Source organism: Bombus huntii, chromosome 1 (assembly GCF_024542735.1).
Source record: "Bombus huntii isolate Logan2020A chromosome 1, iyBomHunt1.1, whole genome shotgun sequence".
In the NCBI taxonomy this organism is placed as follows: Eukaryota; Metazoa; Arthropoda; class Insecta; order Hymenoptera; family Apidae; genus Bombus; species Bombus huntii.
The window spans coordinates 14297324-14316693 of record NC_066238.1 but is presented as its reverse complement, the minus strand read 5'-3'; the positions used below and the strand labels follow the sequence as shown (position 1 = coordinate 14316693).

General features: G+C 47.0%; 1 protein-coding gene across 14 annotated transcripts in view; it reads left to right on the top strand.

Annotated features, from left to right (window-relative positions):
* Positions 1–18033, top strand: part of LOC126869923 (potassium voltage-gated channel protein Shaker) — a 200209-nt gene extending 182176 nt beyond the window's left edge. For 11 of the 14 annotated variants that reach the window (XM_050627166.1, XM_050627156.1, XM_050627146.1 and 8 more), the window contains 7 exons: positions 1711–1834; positions 5832–6097; positions 8183–8826; positions 10358–10487; positions 15444–15625; positions 16557–16730; positions 16992–18033. In XM_050627166.1, the coding sequence (XP_050483123.1) occupies positions 1711–1834; positions 5832–6097; positions 8183–8826; positions 10358–10487; positions 15444–15625; positions 16557–16723 (1513 nt within the window). In that variant the 3' untranslated portion in view covers positions 16724–16730; positions 16992–18033. Of the gene's footprint in view, positions 1–1710; positions 1835–5831; positions 6098–8182; positions 8827–10167; positions 10298–10357; positions 10495–15443; positions 15626–16556; positions 16731–16991 lie in introns of those variants that run through there. The other 3 variants (XM_050627137.1, XR_007691066.1, XR_007691067.1) reach the window with 3 other exon arrangements.
* The last annotated feature ends 1337 nt before the right edge of the window (positions 18034–19370 follow it).

The following is a 19370-nucleotide window of genomic DNA, read 5'->3' as shown; positions in this document are numbered from 1 at the left end:
AGTAAGAAACATTTGTCTTTGAGCACAATGCTCGCCTGTGGCGAGCGATAAGAACACCGCCATCGTCTTCGAGAACTCGTCCGTGGCGCGATAACAATTAAACAAGTTAGTTTAACACCAACGCTGTTCCGTGAATGTGGCAATGAAAAAAATCGGAGAATTCCAATGCAACGAAACGATTTAAAACAGAAGACATTTCAAAGGAAAAAGCGGTGCGCAACAGCGAGAAGAATGTCGGGAATCGACCCAGGACCATCGCGACCCCGTCAAGTGGAGCGTGGAGATGCTGTTTGGCGGCACATCTCGCTCATACTTTCCGTTTTCTTTCGCTTTTATTCTTCTCGCGCCTTCCCACTTTGCTCGTGCAACACCTCGACGCCGCCTCTTCACCATCCTCGCTCCCCTTCCACAAGGAAATTCAGCGAAAGCTCGGTGATTCTTTTCCGAAACGTTCGCTCGTTTCGCTTACATCGTCACATTCGTTTCAACTTAATCGCAACGACGCATATAGCATTCTCTTACGATGGTTGTGCGAATGCAACGAGACAAGTGCGATCTGCTCGATGCTACGAAAGCTACGTAGAATCTCGTACGAAGCGGTAGATCGAGCCGTAAGTTTCACCATATCTTTACATTTTCATTTCACCCGAATGGAAGGTGGTTCCTTGGAAAGAGGAAAATTTTCAGCTAAAGGTTTCCAGATGATCTTTTTTGTAATCGTATAATCAACGATCATCCGTGAACCATCGTATCATCGAACGATTAAAATCACCGTGGAAGCAGCGAAATAAGGAAACGTGATCGCAAGCTTTTTCGAAGCTCGAGATAGACTTAACTTTGAACGAGGTAACCGAGCCACATGGAACTTCGCTCGCGAAAGATTCGTCACACCTGTGTCGCAGTGAACGACTGAAAAACAATGATTGTCGAGTAACGCGGATTCCTGGCTCGCAGCCTGACACTCGTTATTTCAATTGCTCATGGGCGAGTGTTGATTAAGATTTGCGTAACCAACTGGCGCGTTGCCTGTCGCACGACAACCGGTCCTCGAACTTCCGCTCGAAATGGATCCGCGGCTTTCTTCCACGGCGTGGGTCACGCGAAGTTCTTTCGAGAAAAGACGGTGAACCGGACGATCCGGCCGATTTATGGGGCAAAAATTCCCCGCGTCCTGTCAACGTTCCCTGGAACATCGCGTGAACCCGTAAGCGTAGTCGTTCGGATTTCGTTCACCACTGCAATTACGTGCGTCTTTCTCTCTTTGTCTCTCAGTCGACGATCTGTCGAATCGCATTAGCCCTGGCCCCTAGATTTTCCACTGCAGTAGACGGCTAATTAACGAACGTAGGCCATCGATAGCCGATGTTACCGACTTCCTGTTCTCTATGTCTGTGTGTCTATGTATTCCATTGATCCACTTTAGCGATCGAGTAGCTCGATCGGTGTTAATTCTTGATCGATCTGTCACTTTGCCGATCTATCAAGCTATCGCAGTCTACTAGGCTGTCGACCTAGTGGCTTACCAGTCTAGTAGCTCATTAAGAGAATAGCTGGGTATAGGGGCTGTTAGCAGTGCAGAGGTAGCGCAACCTAGTTTTCGTTTGTACGTCTTATATACAAGCAGCGTGTTTCGTGTATGTACATATGTATTTATTATCGCTGGCCGTGATCCGCGGACACTTTAACCACGCGGCTGTCTTTGTTTTTCAGATCGCTGCCGAAACTCAGCAGCCAGGACGAGGATGGGCCGAACCCACACACCCAATACACAGGCGTCACGCAGTTCGAGCCCATACCGCACGATCATGACTTTTGCGAGAGGGTCGTCATTAACGTGAGCATCTTTACTCTTTTAACTGCCTCTTGTCCACCTTGTGGCGACTGCACGTAGCACTCGCTTACGATTCCACTCGGATTCCCCTCGGATACACTGTTACAATGTGTTTCCGCGACGAGTGTCGAACGTCTGTCGCGTTTCCCTCGCGAAGATCAAAGGAATATCAGTGTACGAAGAAAGATGAGCAGGAACGATTCTTGACGAGTAACGATTTACATTTTGGCCAATTTCTTTTCCATCTTCCAATACGATTAACGCTTTGACTGCCGCGTGGACCATATATGGCCCACGTATATTCAACTTTTTACAATTGTAAAAATTGTACGAAAATTGACAGTTAGGGTATTTTCAATATAACCGATAAATAGAAGATACTTTGAAATTAGAAGTGCCCCGTTGAACAATTAAACATTTTTATTAGAACATCAATAAAAAAAAATGAGAACAAATGTCGCATCTAACGATGCACTGTGTTAAAACACTTTAAACGTAAACGTGGCTCGTCGATACAATCTGGACGATAGGTGGTCACCTTTTTGGTCCGATTCTTAGCAATTTTTCATCCTAACTGTTTAACATTTTTTTATACCACTCTCTGCAAAATTTTCGTGCCAGGTACGCTTGCCCTTCTTTCTTCTGCATTTCGTGTCGCAATCTTTGTCGAATAAGCATATTTGACGGCTCTGGTGAATGGCACTGTGTAAGGTGCGTTGCGAGTGCCATTCTAAAATCTGATACCTCGATTTTTGTTTTTGTTGCTTGTTTATAGAGCATCATCGCGTTTGAAATTGATGTATTTAACAATAACTCGAAAGCTAATTTTATATACCACTCGCGGGTTCTTCTATGTGGTGCAGAACATACTATCATTTGATCTGATAAATCTACAGCACATTTTCCTCTCTTGTAATCTACCACTACCATTGCCTTATCAGAAACATAATTTTTTTTCCGGACTTCTACCATTTCGGTCGAATGTTTCGTCGAAATCATAAAAATAATCATAATACCGTTTACTAATATCTTCTACGCGTTTCAACAATATATCCCGCACGTTCTGCTTACGTCGAAATAACCAATGCGAGTGGTTTGTTGAAATAAACAAAGCCTTGTTGTAATATGTCGCTATCAATAGTTACCAAGGCGCCACGGTGGTCACCCGTGACCACCAATAAGATAAACGGTCCATTGGGGAATAATGTTGTCTTACATCGTCAATTTATTATTCTTTTGCCATTACATGCTTTGAATAATAAAAATACTCCCATGGCGTCCTCAGTGAAACGCGTGATTTCGACGTGGCAGTCAAAGTGTTAACTATCATAGCGACTATGAAACTATACCGAAGAGCGCAAGGTATGGAAGACGCGGCTGAAACTCCGGAGATTTGAACGAACCGATCGAATTAATGTAAATTTCGTCGCGCTTTCTTCTGCGCTGTGTTTGCAACGTACAGTGACAAACGGCGCCAGTTACCTTTCACGTTTCTTCCATTCACCGGTTTATCGGATAATTGCAGTCGAAATTCATAGCCTCGTAACTACCAGCTGCAAGTCAGCCTCACAGAAAAATCTTGCCGCCCGTATCTGATCGCAATTGTCCGGAATAACGAAACGTACTTGTCGCGATATGTCAAAGGAAAGAAATAAAAGCGTAGACGAGAGAGAAAGAACGAAAGAGAACGATGTAAATGGTTTCTGGATTCGCTTCCACAATCGTCGTGATAGGATGTATCGTTAGTTGCGATGTGATCGTTAACCAGCCAGCCCGGGCCGCATTCAGATCGATTTCCACGCGTTTTTCAGTCAACGACTGGCGCCGTTTGCTCGCTGCGCGTTCCTCCGTATACTTCTTTTCTTTTCGACTAGGCAAGATTATCTGAAGACACGAAGTGACCTACAGACCGTATTTTGGCAGTCGTCCAAGTTCGTCTTGGAATCAGGGGCAATATAGTACCAAGGTCGTATTGTGTGAACGAAATTATCTGTCCTCGTGGATGACACGACTGCATTGCGCCAATTACAGTAAAACCGTTCGATCGTCGGTGGAAAAATCCGCCATGCCGATCGTTCACCGGCCTCGTCCATTCCTTCCATATTTCTCGTCTCCTTGTCGCGTGTTGCGAACGCGAATTGACAGCGCGTGCGAAATTATGAAAACCCGATTTATCGACTATCGCTCTTTGTTTCGTCGGGTATTCTACGATCTTTGTTCTCTAAATTACCAGCAGACCGTGCATCATATCTTTACCGTTTGTTCATCCTCGTCGGGTTTCGTTCTCGTCGCCACGTAATTGCAAATTGGAGACACGCGCGGAGCACAGAAAACGATCGCCGTGAAAAATCGTGACCACTCACGGACGTTCGATAACGCGACTAAATATCGAACGGTGCAGTCGGTGGACGATGCACGCGCGTGTGTTCGCGGATCCAATCCAATTTCTGTTCTCGACGGGCCGCTCGTCATCCTGATGCACCGCGGTCCCGTCCTTTCAATCCAATCGCACGCTATCATCTTCAAAAAGACTAATTGCACTTTCGAAATAATAGATTTTTATGCCCCGCCTAAAGCCCCTACGCCCATGCAACTTTCCTCCCTCGAATCCGTGTGTACCGGCGCAAATGCAGCTCGCGATTCCATCGATAACGATAAAGCAGGTAAATTTCTCAGTCGATACAAAAGATCCTCATTACCGATACGAAAGGGAAATCACGGCAGCTCGTTCTCCTCGATATTTAACGAAACGTCTGTTCGTGCAATTTCAATAATTTCGCGAGACACACGCCTTCGCCTCGCCAGAAGCCAAGAGAACTATTGGCAACTAAGTGATTGCGGATTTTGTCATTAAGTGGTATTGACAAAATCCGCAATCACTTAGTTGCCAATCCTTGGACGAGATGCGATCGTTGAACAGCGACGGTGTAGCCGTGCACTGGCGACGCTGGTCTTTCGACCGACATTATCGATAAAGCTGGTCGTTCCGCGACAGTTATAACCGATACTTCTTCTTTTTCTTCTTAATCGTGCTAATGGCAGCACGCAATTAGCCTAGTTTCGTTTATTAGTTTTCCGCGGCGGCCAGCAGCATCGAAAGAAAGTGGTTGGTTTTTGAGCCAAAACAAATCAGCCGCACCCGAGCTGTCCTTTTCCCCCTCGTAATTGACATTACGTTGCCGCACACTGTCTAACCACGATCATCGTTGAATCGTGGTAGTATCGGCCGGTCGTCACCGCGAACGCTCCGCAAATCTTCTCGAAGAAGGTGTTTGAATCGCGTTAACGAGCTGTTTCTAGCTCGCCTCGTCCGACGCTTCCAAGTTGTACGATTTCAAACAACCACTCGTCAAACGAAGCAAACTATTCCGAGAGGGTTCACTGACCCATCCTATCTATCCGCTCTCCTAACATTCTTCAAACATAGACTCCCACGCGAGCTGATCGCTCTCCGGGCTACTATAAATAGCTGTGCACCGCGAAACTTATTCAAACTTTATTCAAGATTAAGCGAAATCAGATGGATTTTGTTTCGCGTACAAGACTAGCGATGTGCAATGAACAGGTTGGTAAGTTCGGTGACCTGCTTAACTCTTTACCGACCGTTAGCGGTTCAACAGCATACGCACGTCCGATCGGTAGCTCAGACGCAGATTTTCCCTGGCACCGGCTCTGTTTCGGTTTAGACCCTCCAATACCATTCTTTTCGTTCATCGCGAACGGTAAGTTTTTCAAATTGGTATAAAACTGTGGGATCTTACAAAGCAACGTAACTGAGCAAGGTACCTTAGCACTAAATAACAAATTACTGCTCAAATAATGAGAAAGATTGTCGGCATCAAAAAACCGATTAATCGGCTATTGGTTGGTAAAGCGTTAAGCTGGTCGGCAAGGCGCGTCGTCGTAATTAGCAATGCACGAATGATCGAATGAGGATTACGGTTAGGGATAGACTGCGGTGTACCAGTGTACCAATAATCGATTCTGACGATCTCGACAGGTGAGCGGGCTACGGTTTGAGACGCAGCTGCGTACGCTGAACCAATTTCCGGACACGCTGCTTGGCGATCCGCATCGGCGGATCCGATACTTCGATCCGCTTCGCAACGAGTACTTCTTCGACCGGAATCGGCCCTCCTTTGACGCGATACTTTACTACTACCAGAGCGGTGGCAGGCTGCGTCGCCCGGTCAACGTTCCTCTCGATGTCTTCTCCGAGGAAATCAAGTTCTACGAACTGGGCGAGCTGGCCACCAACAAGTTCAGGTACGAACCGACATCGTTCTCGTCGATCAGTAAATGACATATCATAAGGTAGCGTGATTCTAATAAAATGTTATTCGAAATTCTGCAATTAAATAGTGTCTTGCCTAAAAAGAAGCAAATATCTCTTTTAACACTAGAGCTACCACACAGTCAAATTGACTGGTTTTACAATTTTATTTTTAAATTCCTACTTCATGTTATATTTTTTCCGCAATGATGTAATGACTTTCGCAACGATAACTAAAAGAATAATATAATGAATCTTATTTTGTCTTTTATGTATTCAAACTGAAAATAATTTTGTATCAAGGCTACCTATATAAAAATACCAGTGAAAATGTCTGGTATTCGTCAAAGCGTAAAAGGATCCTGCGATCTGTTTATCGAACCCCAATTAACCAGTTTCCTCGTTTTCTACAACTTCCCACACGTTTTTCAAATTTTTACTGCGTATCATTCGATATGACGATATCAGTTATCAGGAAAATTCCAGATCGATCGTTAGATCGCTGGATTGCTAGATCGCTAGATAGCTAGATCGCTAGATAGCTAAATCGCTAGATAGCTAGATAGCTAGATCGCTAGGTCGCTAGGTCGCTAGGTCGCTAGATCGCTAGATAGCTAAATAGCTAGATCGCTGGATCGCTAGATAGCTAAATAGCTAGATCGCTGGATCGCTGGATCGCTAGATCACTAGATAGATATATCGCTAGATAGCTAGATCGATAGATCGCTGGATCGCTGGATCGCTGGATCGCTAGAATGCTGGATTGCTAGATCGCTAGATCGCTAGATAGCTAGATCGATAGATCGCTGGATCGCTGGATAGCTAGATCGCTAGATAGCTAGATCGCTGGATAGCTAGATCGCTAGATAGCTAGATCGCTAAAATGCTGGATTGCTAGATCGCTAGAATGCTGGATTGCTAGATCGCTAGATCGCTAGAATGCTGGATTGCTAGATCGCTAGATAGCTAGATCGCTAGATAGCTAGATCGCTGGATAGCTAGATCGCTAGAATGCTGGATTGCTAGATCGCTAGATCGCTAGAATGCTGGATTGCTAGATCGCTAGATCGCTAGAATGCTGGATTGCTAGATCGCTAGATAGCTAGATCGCTAAAATGCTGGATTGCTAGATCGCTAGATAGCTAGATCGCTAAAATGCTGGATTGCTAGATTGCTAGAATGCTGGATTGCTAGATCGCTAGATCGCTAGAATGCTAGATCGCTAGATCGCTAGAATGCTGGATTGCTAGATCGCTAGATAGCTAGATCGCTGGATAGCTAGATCGCTAGAATGCTGGATTGCTAGATCGCTAGAATGCTGGATTGCTAGATCGCTAGATAGCTAGATCGCTAGATCGCTAGATAGCTAGATCGCTGGATAGCTAGATCGCTAGAATGCTGGATCGCTGGATCGCTGGATCGCTGGATCGCTGGATCGCTGGATCGCTGGATCGCTGGATCGCTGGATCGCTGGATCGCTGGATCGCTAACACTAGCAATCCCACAGCAGTCAAAATGACTGGTTCTACAATTTTATAAATGTGTCAACCCTCGTTTAGGGATGATGGTCCCAGATGAATTATATAATACCAAAAATGTACTACATAAGTACGTATTTACGTAGTACGTATTTATAATTACGTATTTTTTAAAGACCAGTCATTTTCACTGGTTTTGGTAGAAATAGCTTCGTGTTAACTATCGGTAGTTCTAGCGTTAAACGATAGCGCGCATATTCTCTACAAGATGAAACGCAATAATTACAAAATAAAAACATAAAAATTGCAAGGTCGTCGAATGACCCGCGTACTCGAAGCAAGTTCAGCTTTGCTCGAAGATGTCTCGCTTGCCGAGCTTAGTCAGCTTTTTGGTTAGAAAAACAGAAAGGAAAGAGGACAGTTGTTCGTTCTCATTCAGTGCGTTTCATCTTCCGTGGCAAGACAAGAGGCGACGTACGTAGTAGACGTACGCGTGTGCTTAAAGGCGCGCCATTAAACAATTACGTTTACGCGTGCAACCGTAAACGTTAGACATGCGAGCGAGCAGACTGCGAAAGATAATGTTGATGAAATGAACAGGGAGGACGAGGGCTTCATCAAGGAAGAGGAGAAGCCGCTGCCATCGCATGAGTTGCAGAGGAAGGTTTGGCTGTTGTTCGAGTACCCGGAAAGCTCGCAAGGCGCCCGGGTAGTCGCCATAATATCCGTGATCGTGATCCTCCTGTCGATCGTGATATTCTGCCTGGAGACCCTGCCGGAATTCAAACACTACAAGGTCTTCAACACGACAACGAACGGCACGAAGATCGAGGAGGACGAAGTGCCGGACATTACCGACCCGTTCTTCCTAATAGAGACTATTTGTATCATCTGGTTCACGTTCGAGTTATCGGTGCGCTTCCTCGCCTGTCCAAATAAACTGAACTTCTTCCGTGACGTAATGAATTTCATCGATATCATCGCCATCATTCCGTATTTTATCACGCTCGGTACCGTGATGGCCGAGGAGGAGGAGGCGCCTGATGAACCAAAGGCGCCGGTAAGCCCGCAGGACAAGAGTACGAACCAGGCGATGTCCCTGGCGATACTCAGGGTGATCAGGCTCGTCAGGGTGTTCCGGATATTCAAGCTGTCCAGGCACAGTAAAGGCCTTCAGATCCTCGGTCGTACGCTCAAGGCCTCCATGAGGGAGCTCGGCTTGCTCATCTTTTTCCTCTTCATCGGTGAGTTACCTTTTTCTTATCTTCTATCCTTTTACCATTCTCTGCATGTTTCTTTGCTTTGTCTCTTCGTTTACTAGACTTCTATAGGAGACCAGCTCGGCAGCAGCAACCTATCGATTAAACGACTCTTTCACTTTCCGTAATTCCAAAAGATGTAGCTATTTAGTTGGCAACTAAGTGATTGCGGATTTTGTCATTAGGTCATATTGACAAAGTCCGCGATCGCTTAATTGCCGACCAACCAATGCATCGTCGCTGGAACGTTTAGACGTCGGTTTCGATAGATCAGGATCGATGCTCGATCGAGCAACGATTCACGATAGTCGCAAGCAAATGAAGTAGTCATGCGTGGTTTTTTCAAGCGTATGGAAAGTTCTGAGCGACGATGTAGTGGTTCCCTCGCGTCGAACGTGTTTACGTGGTCCATGGAAGTTTAGTCGATTTCCGAGCGTCCCAGCAACGACACAGCCGTTTATTTGCACGGTGGATTCTAAGAGCGTGAAATTGAGGGGCCGACCGGCAGCCAGAAATTTGCAATTTAATCGGCCGAATCTTCGATGCTTCTCGTCGCCGCGAAAATAACACGGTAGTCTGGTATCGTCTGGTGAAAAGTATCGTTTCGTCGAAAACCGGAAGCGTATTCTCCGAGGTTTTTCAGTTTCCGCTGACGAGGATTTCTGTGTGTTCGGAGGGTGGCCTGCCACCAGCAGATTTACAGGCTCGTTCGCCTATCGATTCGTAATTCGGGTCCCGGAAGAGTTCTAAACTCTGTGTTCGTCGATTTTTCTAGAAACGTGTCGGTTTTCCTTAAGGGACGACAAACGGTTACGTAAGTTTTCCATATTCGTGATCGCACGAATGCCAAAGATTCGCTGGCACTCGACGAGTCGTTGCCCGGATGTGTGGAAAGATTCGCGTCCAATGTTTGAGCGAGGGAACAGACGAATCCTTTGAAAGTGTATTGCTGCAGTCGGTGGAAGACTGCGCGAAGATATCTCTAGGTAACGAAAAACGATGGCCGATCGTGGCGTATCTGCAAGAAGACTGGAAATCCAATCAACGTAATGGAAGCAGACCCATAAAGACGTGGATCTTGGTCGATTGAGCGGAAAAAGAGGAAAGTTGGAAGAGAATGGCGCGTGGCGTGGCAATCGATCCATCGGTTGATCGGTCGATGGATCGGTTCGTGTATGCAGGGTCGTGAGGACGATACGAGAACACGAGAAGGAGTCACGGCAGTGGACGTAGACGCGGATGGAGAGGACTGCTAAACGGACTAAGAGCTAGAGGCCGGCAAAGTAGCGTGTCTTGAAGCGTCTGTTCCTCTTGTGTGCGTTCCAGGTGTGGTGCTGTTCTCGTCGGCGGTTTACTTCGCGGAGGCGGGCTCGCAAGACAGCTTCTTCAAATCGATACCGGACGCGTTCTGGTGGGCGGTGGTCACGATGACGACCGTGGGCTACGGGGACATGAGGTACAGAGCCACCGGGGGCGTTAAACCCACTGAACCGGTGTTTTCTTCCTTGCATTGCAGGTGTGGTGCTATTCTCATCGGCGGTATACTTCGCGGAGGCCGGCTCCGAGAATTCGTTCTTCAAGTCCATTCCGGACGCGTTCTGGTGGGCCGTTGTCACGATGACGACCGTGGGCTATGGTGACATGACGTATGATGTACTCACTTTCACTTAAGACTCTAGTTAATGCCCGCCAAACAAACGAACACATACTACTTACTCTCCTCCGATACTTTACTTAACTACTTTTAACTACTCGATTTATTCTTCTCCCTGTTACGTATCCCTTCTCAGCTTCTTCTTCCTTACAGCACGTCCCCTCCATTCCACGTCCCCTACTCTTCTCAATCCTCTCACTCTGTTTGATCGCTTTCTTAGTTTTTCGTTTGAAATTTGTCAACCTACTTGGCGCTTGATAAACTTGAACACGCTAGTTTTCAGTCTTTTCGATTTTTACCACCGCATCTTTTCTTCACAGCTGCTCTAACTTCTCTCCATGCAATCGGAATGTTTTCATTCTCTTCCCCCCCCCCCCCCCACTTATTCCTACATCGACAATCTTTTTTCTTATTTTTCTTCATCTTTCTCTCTCCTTTCTCTTCGTCGTCGTCTATTTCCTCCTCGTCGTCCGTTCGCTTTCTTCCCGTTCGTATTATCATAACGAAGAATTCGAGATTCTCCCACGAACACGCTCTCCGTCTCAGCAGCAACGCAGCCACGGGAACGTCTCTCGTTGTCTCATTTTCTCGAGAATCGTCTTAAAATACAGCCTCTTGCGATCATTCGCTCTACTAGAACACTTCATATCCCTCGAGCGTGTTCGCGCTGATTCAGTCGCTCGCCCGGCTTTCCACTCCCATTTTTCTCTCCTTCCGCCACTTCTCGTTATCACATAGCCGACGATCACTCGACTCGTCGTTCGTCGCCCCGAATTCTGCCGAAATTTCTGTTTCCCGTTCGCGAAGCCTCCGGGCGATCTCGCGGAGGAAAAAGATGAGAAGCGGCAGCTGCGAGTTGAAACGTCTGTGGATCGAAGCGAGTGACGCGTTTAACGCGCTTAAATTACCCTTTGCAAGAATAATTGACGGCTGAAGAATGCGAAGAGGGTGGTACGCGCGAGTCAAAGCGACGTTGCAAACTCGATTATACCGGAGAATCCGAGGAAAATGCTGTGATACAGTTCTCGTTCGGTTCCATTCTCCTCGCCATTCAGCCCGTCAAAGAATTTGTACGTTACATTTTATAGAACACGATCTGTTGACGATACGGACCAGCGTCATTCACCAGCCCCCAAGGCTTCCGTCTCTTTATTCGCATCTGTTTCACGTTACCGATGATACAGATCGATAATTCATCCGACACGTATACCGTGTTGTTGCTCGCCGCTCTACTAGACGCGTGCCTTTTCCACTTGGTACTTGGAATACCAAACGAGGAGACAAAATAGCGGAGGAAACAAATGGCAACGCACTGGATCGCACTTAGCCCGCGATTATCACATCGATAGCGTAGTTTCGTGGTTCACGGTAGACTCTCGAGGTTGAAGAGCCCCGGTCGAGAGAGACTCGAGATCTGTGGTGTTGCGACCGAAGGGGCTTCTTCAGCAATTGCCTGCCGTAAATCAATAAGTGTCCTCGGGCAACCGGTACGGTTCGTTTCTTGGAAACGCCCTCGGCCCAAAGGGCCGACAGATCGCGACGATTCGGATCTCGCAGCGATAAACGCGTTACGGCAGCGAAGGGTAGCGCGGCGTTTTCACCGGAAACACTGGAGGCGGAGATCGGTACGACGCGTTCGAGGACGAGCGATTGGTTCGACCATTGGTTATACGTATGAACCGAGGATCGTGATTACATGGCACGTCTATTGTTCAGCTATTACAGAGACTAGGTGTACGCTCGGTTCTTTGCAAGTTGCAGTCTAAGGTTGAGCTAGTTGTACTTTGACGCTGACGGCGAGGTAGCCGACACGTTTGTCCCATTGAAATTCAACAAATGGGAACGAAACCGAAGCGACTGCTGATTATTCTCGCATATAAATACCGTGTCTGCGTACAGGGTGTCCTATTTAGCATTGTCATTGCTGGTATGCCTCGTTCGAGTGAAATTCAATTACATATTTCCCACCCAACAATTTCAGGGTTTATCGTTTCTTCTTTTATTTATTTTTTGACGATGTTATTCTGAAACGAATATAGCGGATGCGTGCGTTCCGATAAACTGTCGTCTATCAAATGTTAAGTTATCAGTGTACCAAATATTAAATGAAAAATATACGCAGATTCTTAGATACGATGTTCGTGTGTTTCATTCGTGGCGAAAGGAACGTTAAATTCGTGCGATAAAAATAAAGTTGCAAGTGTCTTCTCCCTTTCGAAAGGCACATCGTTATTTACGGGAATGCGACTAGTAAATCTTTCTTTTCGCGTCGCTAATAACCGCACAGGTGCAATGAACGCGACGTGGAAACCTGTGTAAAAGAAGAAACTCGTTGGGAGCTTCGTCCACCTATACCGCTGACTATAGCGTAAGGCGATAAATACGCAGCGTTTGACGTTTCGCAGGTTGCACACCCCAAAACTATTTGTAGAAACGACAGCTAAAATATTCTTTACTTTGATCAAAGACCGCGTTGCACGTGGATCGGTGTGTTTGCCAAATCTGCGGAAGAATGCAAGCAAAGCGAAGTAACTCGATCGGCATAGCTCAACTTCCTGCCAAGGTGTAACTACGATGTTCAAAGGAAAATCCTGATATTTGAGTAGAGCACCCGGTATAAGAGCAGTGTTCGTTGCGCGCGGCACACGCAAGAGGCCCGTTCTAGTTTCCCATTGCGATACACGCATCGAGTTCGACTCCTTTGTCGAGACACCGGCGTCACTCGCTTCCTCTACGTTTCTACATCGAAGCTGGTTTCTCGTGTCCAACCAACTTGCATCGTTGAGTGTTCCACCCTCGGCTACGTCGCGTCTCGTTACGTCGATTCTCGCTTCCCATTACCGCGATTGATCGCAGTTTCTCGTTGAAACCCTTCGCCTGTTGCTACTTGCGCCCGCTTTACATCCCAAGGTATCGATATCGGTAGAAACGCGTGGCTCCATCTGCGTTTCGAAACCGAAACGATCTCGAAACCACGTTCTACGCTCTGATCAGATTTTCATAACAATTAACACGTGCAACAATTCCGTTTTCTAGTTAGGAACATCAGGCAAGGCAGAGCTGACGTTCCAGCTCTTCTATTTCTTTTCTAACATTTGTCCCGAATTCCGATTTCCCGGATTACTCCCGATACGTTTTTGCATGGCTGTCCACGACCAAACATACTCCATGTTCTTTTCATCGTTACCAGCCCGGGAAGGCGAATCTCTATTTTCGCTCACAACGCTATCATTACTGCTACTACCATCAGTCATGGATCACAAAGGCCCATAGTACAGTGACACCTGCATAAGAATGATTTGTTATTTTGCAACTAATTCGATATGATATTATATGACTCACTAAAACTAGAGATCACACTCGGACTTACCGAGGTCGCTGCCGTATGGACGTAGCTCGCGCGAGACGCGAGCATATCCGCGTGATTGCAATCGACGATTAGGCGACGCGACGTTTGACGGCGCGGCAACAGCCGCGGTCCGAAGAATTCGCATGCTCCGAAACAATAACGACTCGTGTACGATGGCTTTGAAAGAGAGAGAGAGAGAGAGAGAGAGAGAGAAAAGAAAGAAAAAAAGGAAGAGAAAGAGAAGAAAGAGAAGACGAGAGGAAGATTTGTGGTAAAACGTATTCATCGGGCGAGCGTGAATGAGCGTGACGAGCGGCGAATTCTTCTTTACCGCCTTTCAGCTCGACCGGTATTGTTCGCGTATACAGCGACAGTTATTCAATTAGACTCGGCCGCAAAGAATGCATCATTTCGCAGCCATAGATTAGCCGGCAATAACCGCGCCATTACGTTCTATAATCTGGTAATTGAGAGAGGAAAGCTTTTTATCGTTCTACCATTTAAACGATTAATTGGTATCTCGTTGGAATATTTTTGTCACGCGTTAGAAAAGATAGTGTGCATAACAGACGCGTACGCGTGGTATTGAATTTCAACGTCGTCGAAGGTCGTAAACAAAACTCTAGTCGGACGTTTTTTCCTTCCTTTCGTTTCCTTCTCTTTTTCTCTTTATCGCGTGATAATCGAATAGCCGAACGGTAATTTCAAAATTTCGTTTCGTCGCTGGTTTGCCGAAGGATGCGGAACGTTCGAAGACCACGAGGAGATCGAAGCGGCCGGCTCTCAATTGGACGAAACGCGGTCTGATCGTCGCTCGGCTCTTTATGTCTCCGATTCGACGCGATAATTTTCTAGTCACACGTTTACAGTCGTCCCTCAGCCACGTGTTATTGCGGCCGCGTTGAAACGCAACACGAGATGGTGCGAGCATCTCGACGGAAGGCGATGCAAACGATCGCGAAATTCTATCCGCACCTTCGAACTCGAGTTCGATTACAGACAATGTGTTTTAGTCGACTGTTATGAGAGCGAAAACGTAGAGAACTGCATGCCGTACCGTTAGAAAATTCGATCGGATCTGAGCAACGGAATGGCATCGATGCTTGTTTGGAACGGTGCATCGGCACACGAAAGAAGAGCCTTTTCTTAGAAAGTCACGTTAGTCCCCTAGTCTAGCCTAGAGAGCCCGCTTCTTATTAGACACGCGAATCACTATAAGTATACACGGTTTTGCGGTTATGCAGCGTTCGACCAACGTACGCCGGTTTCATGTGGTTTGAGCAAGCAGCAAAGAACGCGAGGAAAGATACAAAAGAGCCGTGTAAAAGTGTAACGAACGAGAGGTCGATCGAACATTTTTCTTTCCGATCATGGCCAATGTCTATTTGCGACGCGGCAGAACGCACGCAGACGGTCCGTGTATATCTATAGGAGCCTCCAGTACCGCATAAGTAGCGCCACACTCGACTCGACACGGCAAAACTCACACAAGATAGAAACACCACACCTAGCACCGAGTTTCTAGACGAGGAACGAAGCTATCGACGTTCGAGCCAGTGGCTGGCCGCGAATAAAACTCTTCGTTTGCCTCTGCTTCAGGCCCGTCGGAGTTTGGGGAAAAATTGTGGGCTCTCTGTGCGCGATCGCTGGTGTGTTGACAATCGCCCTGCCTGTTCCCGTCATCGTCTCCAACTTCAACTACTTCTACCATCGTGAGACTGACCAGGAAGAGATGCAGTCGCAGAACTTCAATCACGTGACCAGCTGCCCGTATCTCCCTGGTACGAGCTTCCTATTTTATCCTCCGAGCAAACTTCCAGTCACATACTTTGCCGATATGATTTTCGTCTCTCAGGGAGCGTCTTTCGAACAGAGTCACAGGGACTAACTACACTATCGATCGATGGCTAGGCTGCACCGATTAATGTTACCGTGACGGTATTTGAATTTTAAAAGGGGCGATCGTTCCCTGACAACGCGACCTGACGTGTTATTTGTTAAGGCGGGTGTCGGTCACGAGACACGAAAGTTCCTAACGTTCTGTCGTGTGCAACAGATCTTTCTTTCGGTCTAATTTAATGGTTCACGTTCGTCGATTACCGCAACGTACGTGCTGCTCGTGAACTCGATAACGCGATACCCTAACGATTCACGCGAAACGGTATTTAAAGAGAAAATCTGAAGTTGGTCGATTGCGAAGCGAAGCTGGCAAGATTTTTTATTTATGTAATATTTCGTTGGCCGAAGAGATGGTTCGAGATCAATCGGTAAGCGTAGCGAGAAAGGACAGCGTTTGCTGGGAATTCTCGGCCGTGATTCTGCTTTCAAGTTGCCGGCAGGCTGGCAAATCCCAACGAAAGTCTGTACCGACGTCGCGTGTCTGTTCTATCGCTGATAGTTTACCGTGACTTTAATCCGCTTAGGAGCAAGCTCGCTTGGCCGGTAAATTTTTCGCGCCTTCGTCGACGAAAGACGATTTACCGAGATTCGTCTCGAGCACGTTGAACGCAAACGATGAAAGAGAAATTGATAGGTCGGGGAATAGCTCGGTCGGCGCTACAGCTAACCGAGAACACACTTGAGCAGGATTATCTGGAAAGCACGCAGAGGCGATTTAAGCTCCACTTTCAGAGTTTACCCAGTGCTGGTGCAGCGGTTTTCGCAACTAGCGGAGGATGCAACTCGTCGAACTGTATCTCGTGTGTTTCGCAGGTCAACACTTGAAGAAGAGCTCGATGTCGGAATCGTCGTCGGAGATAATGGAGCTGGAAGAGGGCATACTGCTCACTCATCCTGAGATTACGAAGAAGCCCAATTGCAACCCTCGCCATAATAACAATATTAATCCAGCCTGTATGAGCATCGAGACTGACGTCTGACTACTAGGTGGGTGCTTTGATCGATCATCGGTTTTCCGTCTCGTCCTACCGTTTGAGATTTCCCTAACCATATAACAGTCTGAAGAGTCTGATTTGAGAAAAAAAAAAAAAAAACACGATGGAACGGGTCACCATAAACGTTAACTATAGTTTGCATACCCTAACGATACTTTGACGGTATTTCGCGTTGCACGCTAGACGCGCTATCTACGATCGAAACGATTGGAAGAAGGATGAGAATATTAAAAGAAGGTTCGTGTGATTACAGTGAAGGAGACGGTGGCAACGTGGTGGCCAATGCTGGAACGGTTATCGAGAAACAGCTGCAGCTTGCTACGGTGCCTGACGTAGGCCTCCTTCACACGTCGTCGTAGTCGCGCTAGCTGCGAGCGCTAGCGATAGCGCGTGTACGCGTGCGCGCTGGCTGTTGGATTGCACGCGGCTGCGCATGCGCGCACGTGCGCGCCAACCCGCCGTCTGTCCATAGTCTGTCAATACGAGGGGTGCTTCCAATCCATTACCACGTGTCAACGAGAGATAAGAAAGGACGAGAAATAACGGAGAAATTTAACGACCAAGAATCGGCTGACTAATACGGCTGCCACGTAATTTCTTCCATCGGCGTAGCGCGAAAATCGAAGATACCCGTCGGCGGAACAAGAGAAAGATAAGAGAGAAACGTGACAAGGCAAGGAGGGAAGAGAAAGGGAAAATGTGGAGGAGCGAGTTTAAACGAGTATCTGTAGGCGTAACGATGAAAGGCCGTGACAAGGGTGGAAAAGCGGTGAACGAGGAAACTGATGGCGATAGTTTTGAGGAGGAACCGTGCGTGGAGAACGAGAGGACAGCCGTTTCGGAGGTGTTCACGATACACACGCACCCCGCGTAGGGACCTACGTGCTAATAAGGGGATGGAGCAGGATATTTCAGTCGCGCGTCCACTCCCCACACCACCGACTCCAGTGTTCAATACAAATGGTAACAAATAAATAAAAAGTAACAAATAAACGGTATAAATGAAACGAAGGGAAGAGAATTAAGTCGCGGCGGCTTCGCGAATTAAGAAAGAAAAAAGAAAAAAAAAGGAAAAAAAAGAAAAAAAATACATAAGAGAACGTGGTCGAGCCCTTGCCTCCTGCGATGTTCGCGTACGCGCCATGCCAGCATGGCGGATCGAAGGGGGATCGGCCGGCAACGAAACCAGGGGAATCGTACCAGATAATACTAATTAATTATATTATCGATGTAATTATATCGAGTACACGTAGGCGAAGGTACGCTAAACAAGCAGAACAAGTAAATAAATAAAAGATATTCGTTTTAATGATTATAACACTGCGCGAAAACGGACGAAGCCACGATCGAGCGGAAGAGGAGAACAAGACAGGGGAGAGAAGAACGGAAGGAAAATGGCGATGGTGCTCGCGGTGAGAGGACAGACTTTTGAAGACGATATCGGTAGGTGGTTGCACGGCGAGCAGCTAAGCAAACAAAGTGTGTTTCACAGCGGAGAAACAGTATTTTTCACCGAGGACAAATATTCAAAGTACAGCGGCATTCAGTCGCACGTACTTCGATCCGAGAGACCGTTGGAATGCAATTCGTTTTTCGGAGCGTAACACTCTACTCGTACCTGCATACGGATAACACATACACGAACATGCACGCGCGCGTGCGCGCACACACACACACATACAAACACGCAGATATATACATGTACGAAGTTAGTAGCGCGACCACAAGCCACGTTTGTACAATTTCGGAGAATAGGCGCGCGTTGCTCTCGTTCAACCATTAAGTAGCCGTCGATCGTGCACGATTTACGGGCTAAGAGTAACAACACACACACACACAGATAACGCGGAATAACTGCGCCATACGAAGAGATTCGAACGGTGGGATCGTTTCAAGTTTTACGCTACATCGGTGGCCGCGCTTTCCAACGCGATTGCATCAAATTGTCGTAGCATTTACAATGGAAAGATAGTTGCACCGATGTTCCTCTAAAGCTTGCGGCGAACGAATCGTTCACCTTCGTGCACGTTCGGGATACGCGCGAATCGGAGAACGAGTCGACTAAAAAAGCTCCGCGAACAATTATTTTCGTATGGGCGAATGAGGGATTCCGCTTTGTCGTAGGATGTCGGTGACGCGACGAGTTTGCGAAACCGATAGCTCGAAACGATAGCGCTTGCACGAAGAAAAGCGACTAGCAATAGGTGGAAAGTTTCGACGAATGGCCGGAAACGTGTCTGCCGATGGTGCGTACTATCGTGTTCATGGTGCCGATCTCGCGACGAGTGTCACCAACTGTGAAGGGACAGAGAGAGAAAGTGGAGTAGTATCGAAAGCAGTATCACGCAGAGATTCAGTTTTAGCGAGGCTAATTCGCCAACATTTTGTAATCGAGTCGCCAATTCGATTTTGTGTTCAGATTAGGGGGCGGAGGAAAATAAAACGCAAGACAGAGACAGCAGATAGTGGTAATTGCGCGTTAATGGTTCGATTAAAGCCGATAATTTCCGGGTTTCGTTTCTTTTTCTGTCGCACACGCAGATTTGCCGACTCTCTCGTTTGCGTTCCGGCAAGCAAATTCGCTAAAATTCTTGCCCTTTCGGTCGAGCGCCCAGCTGTAAAACATAGAATT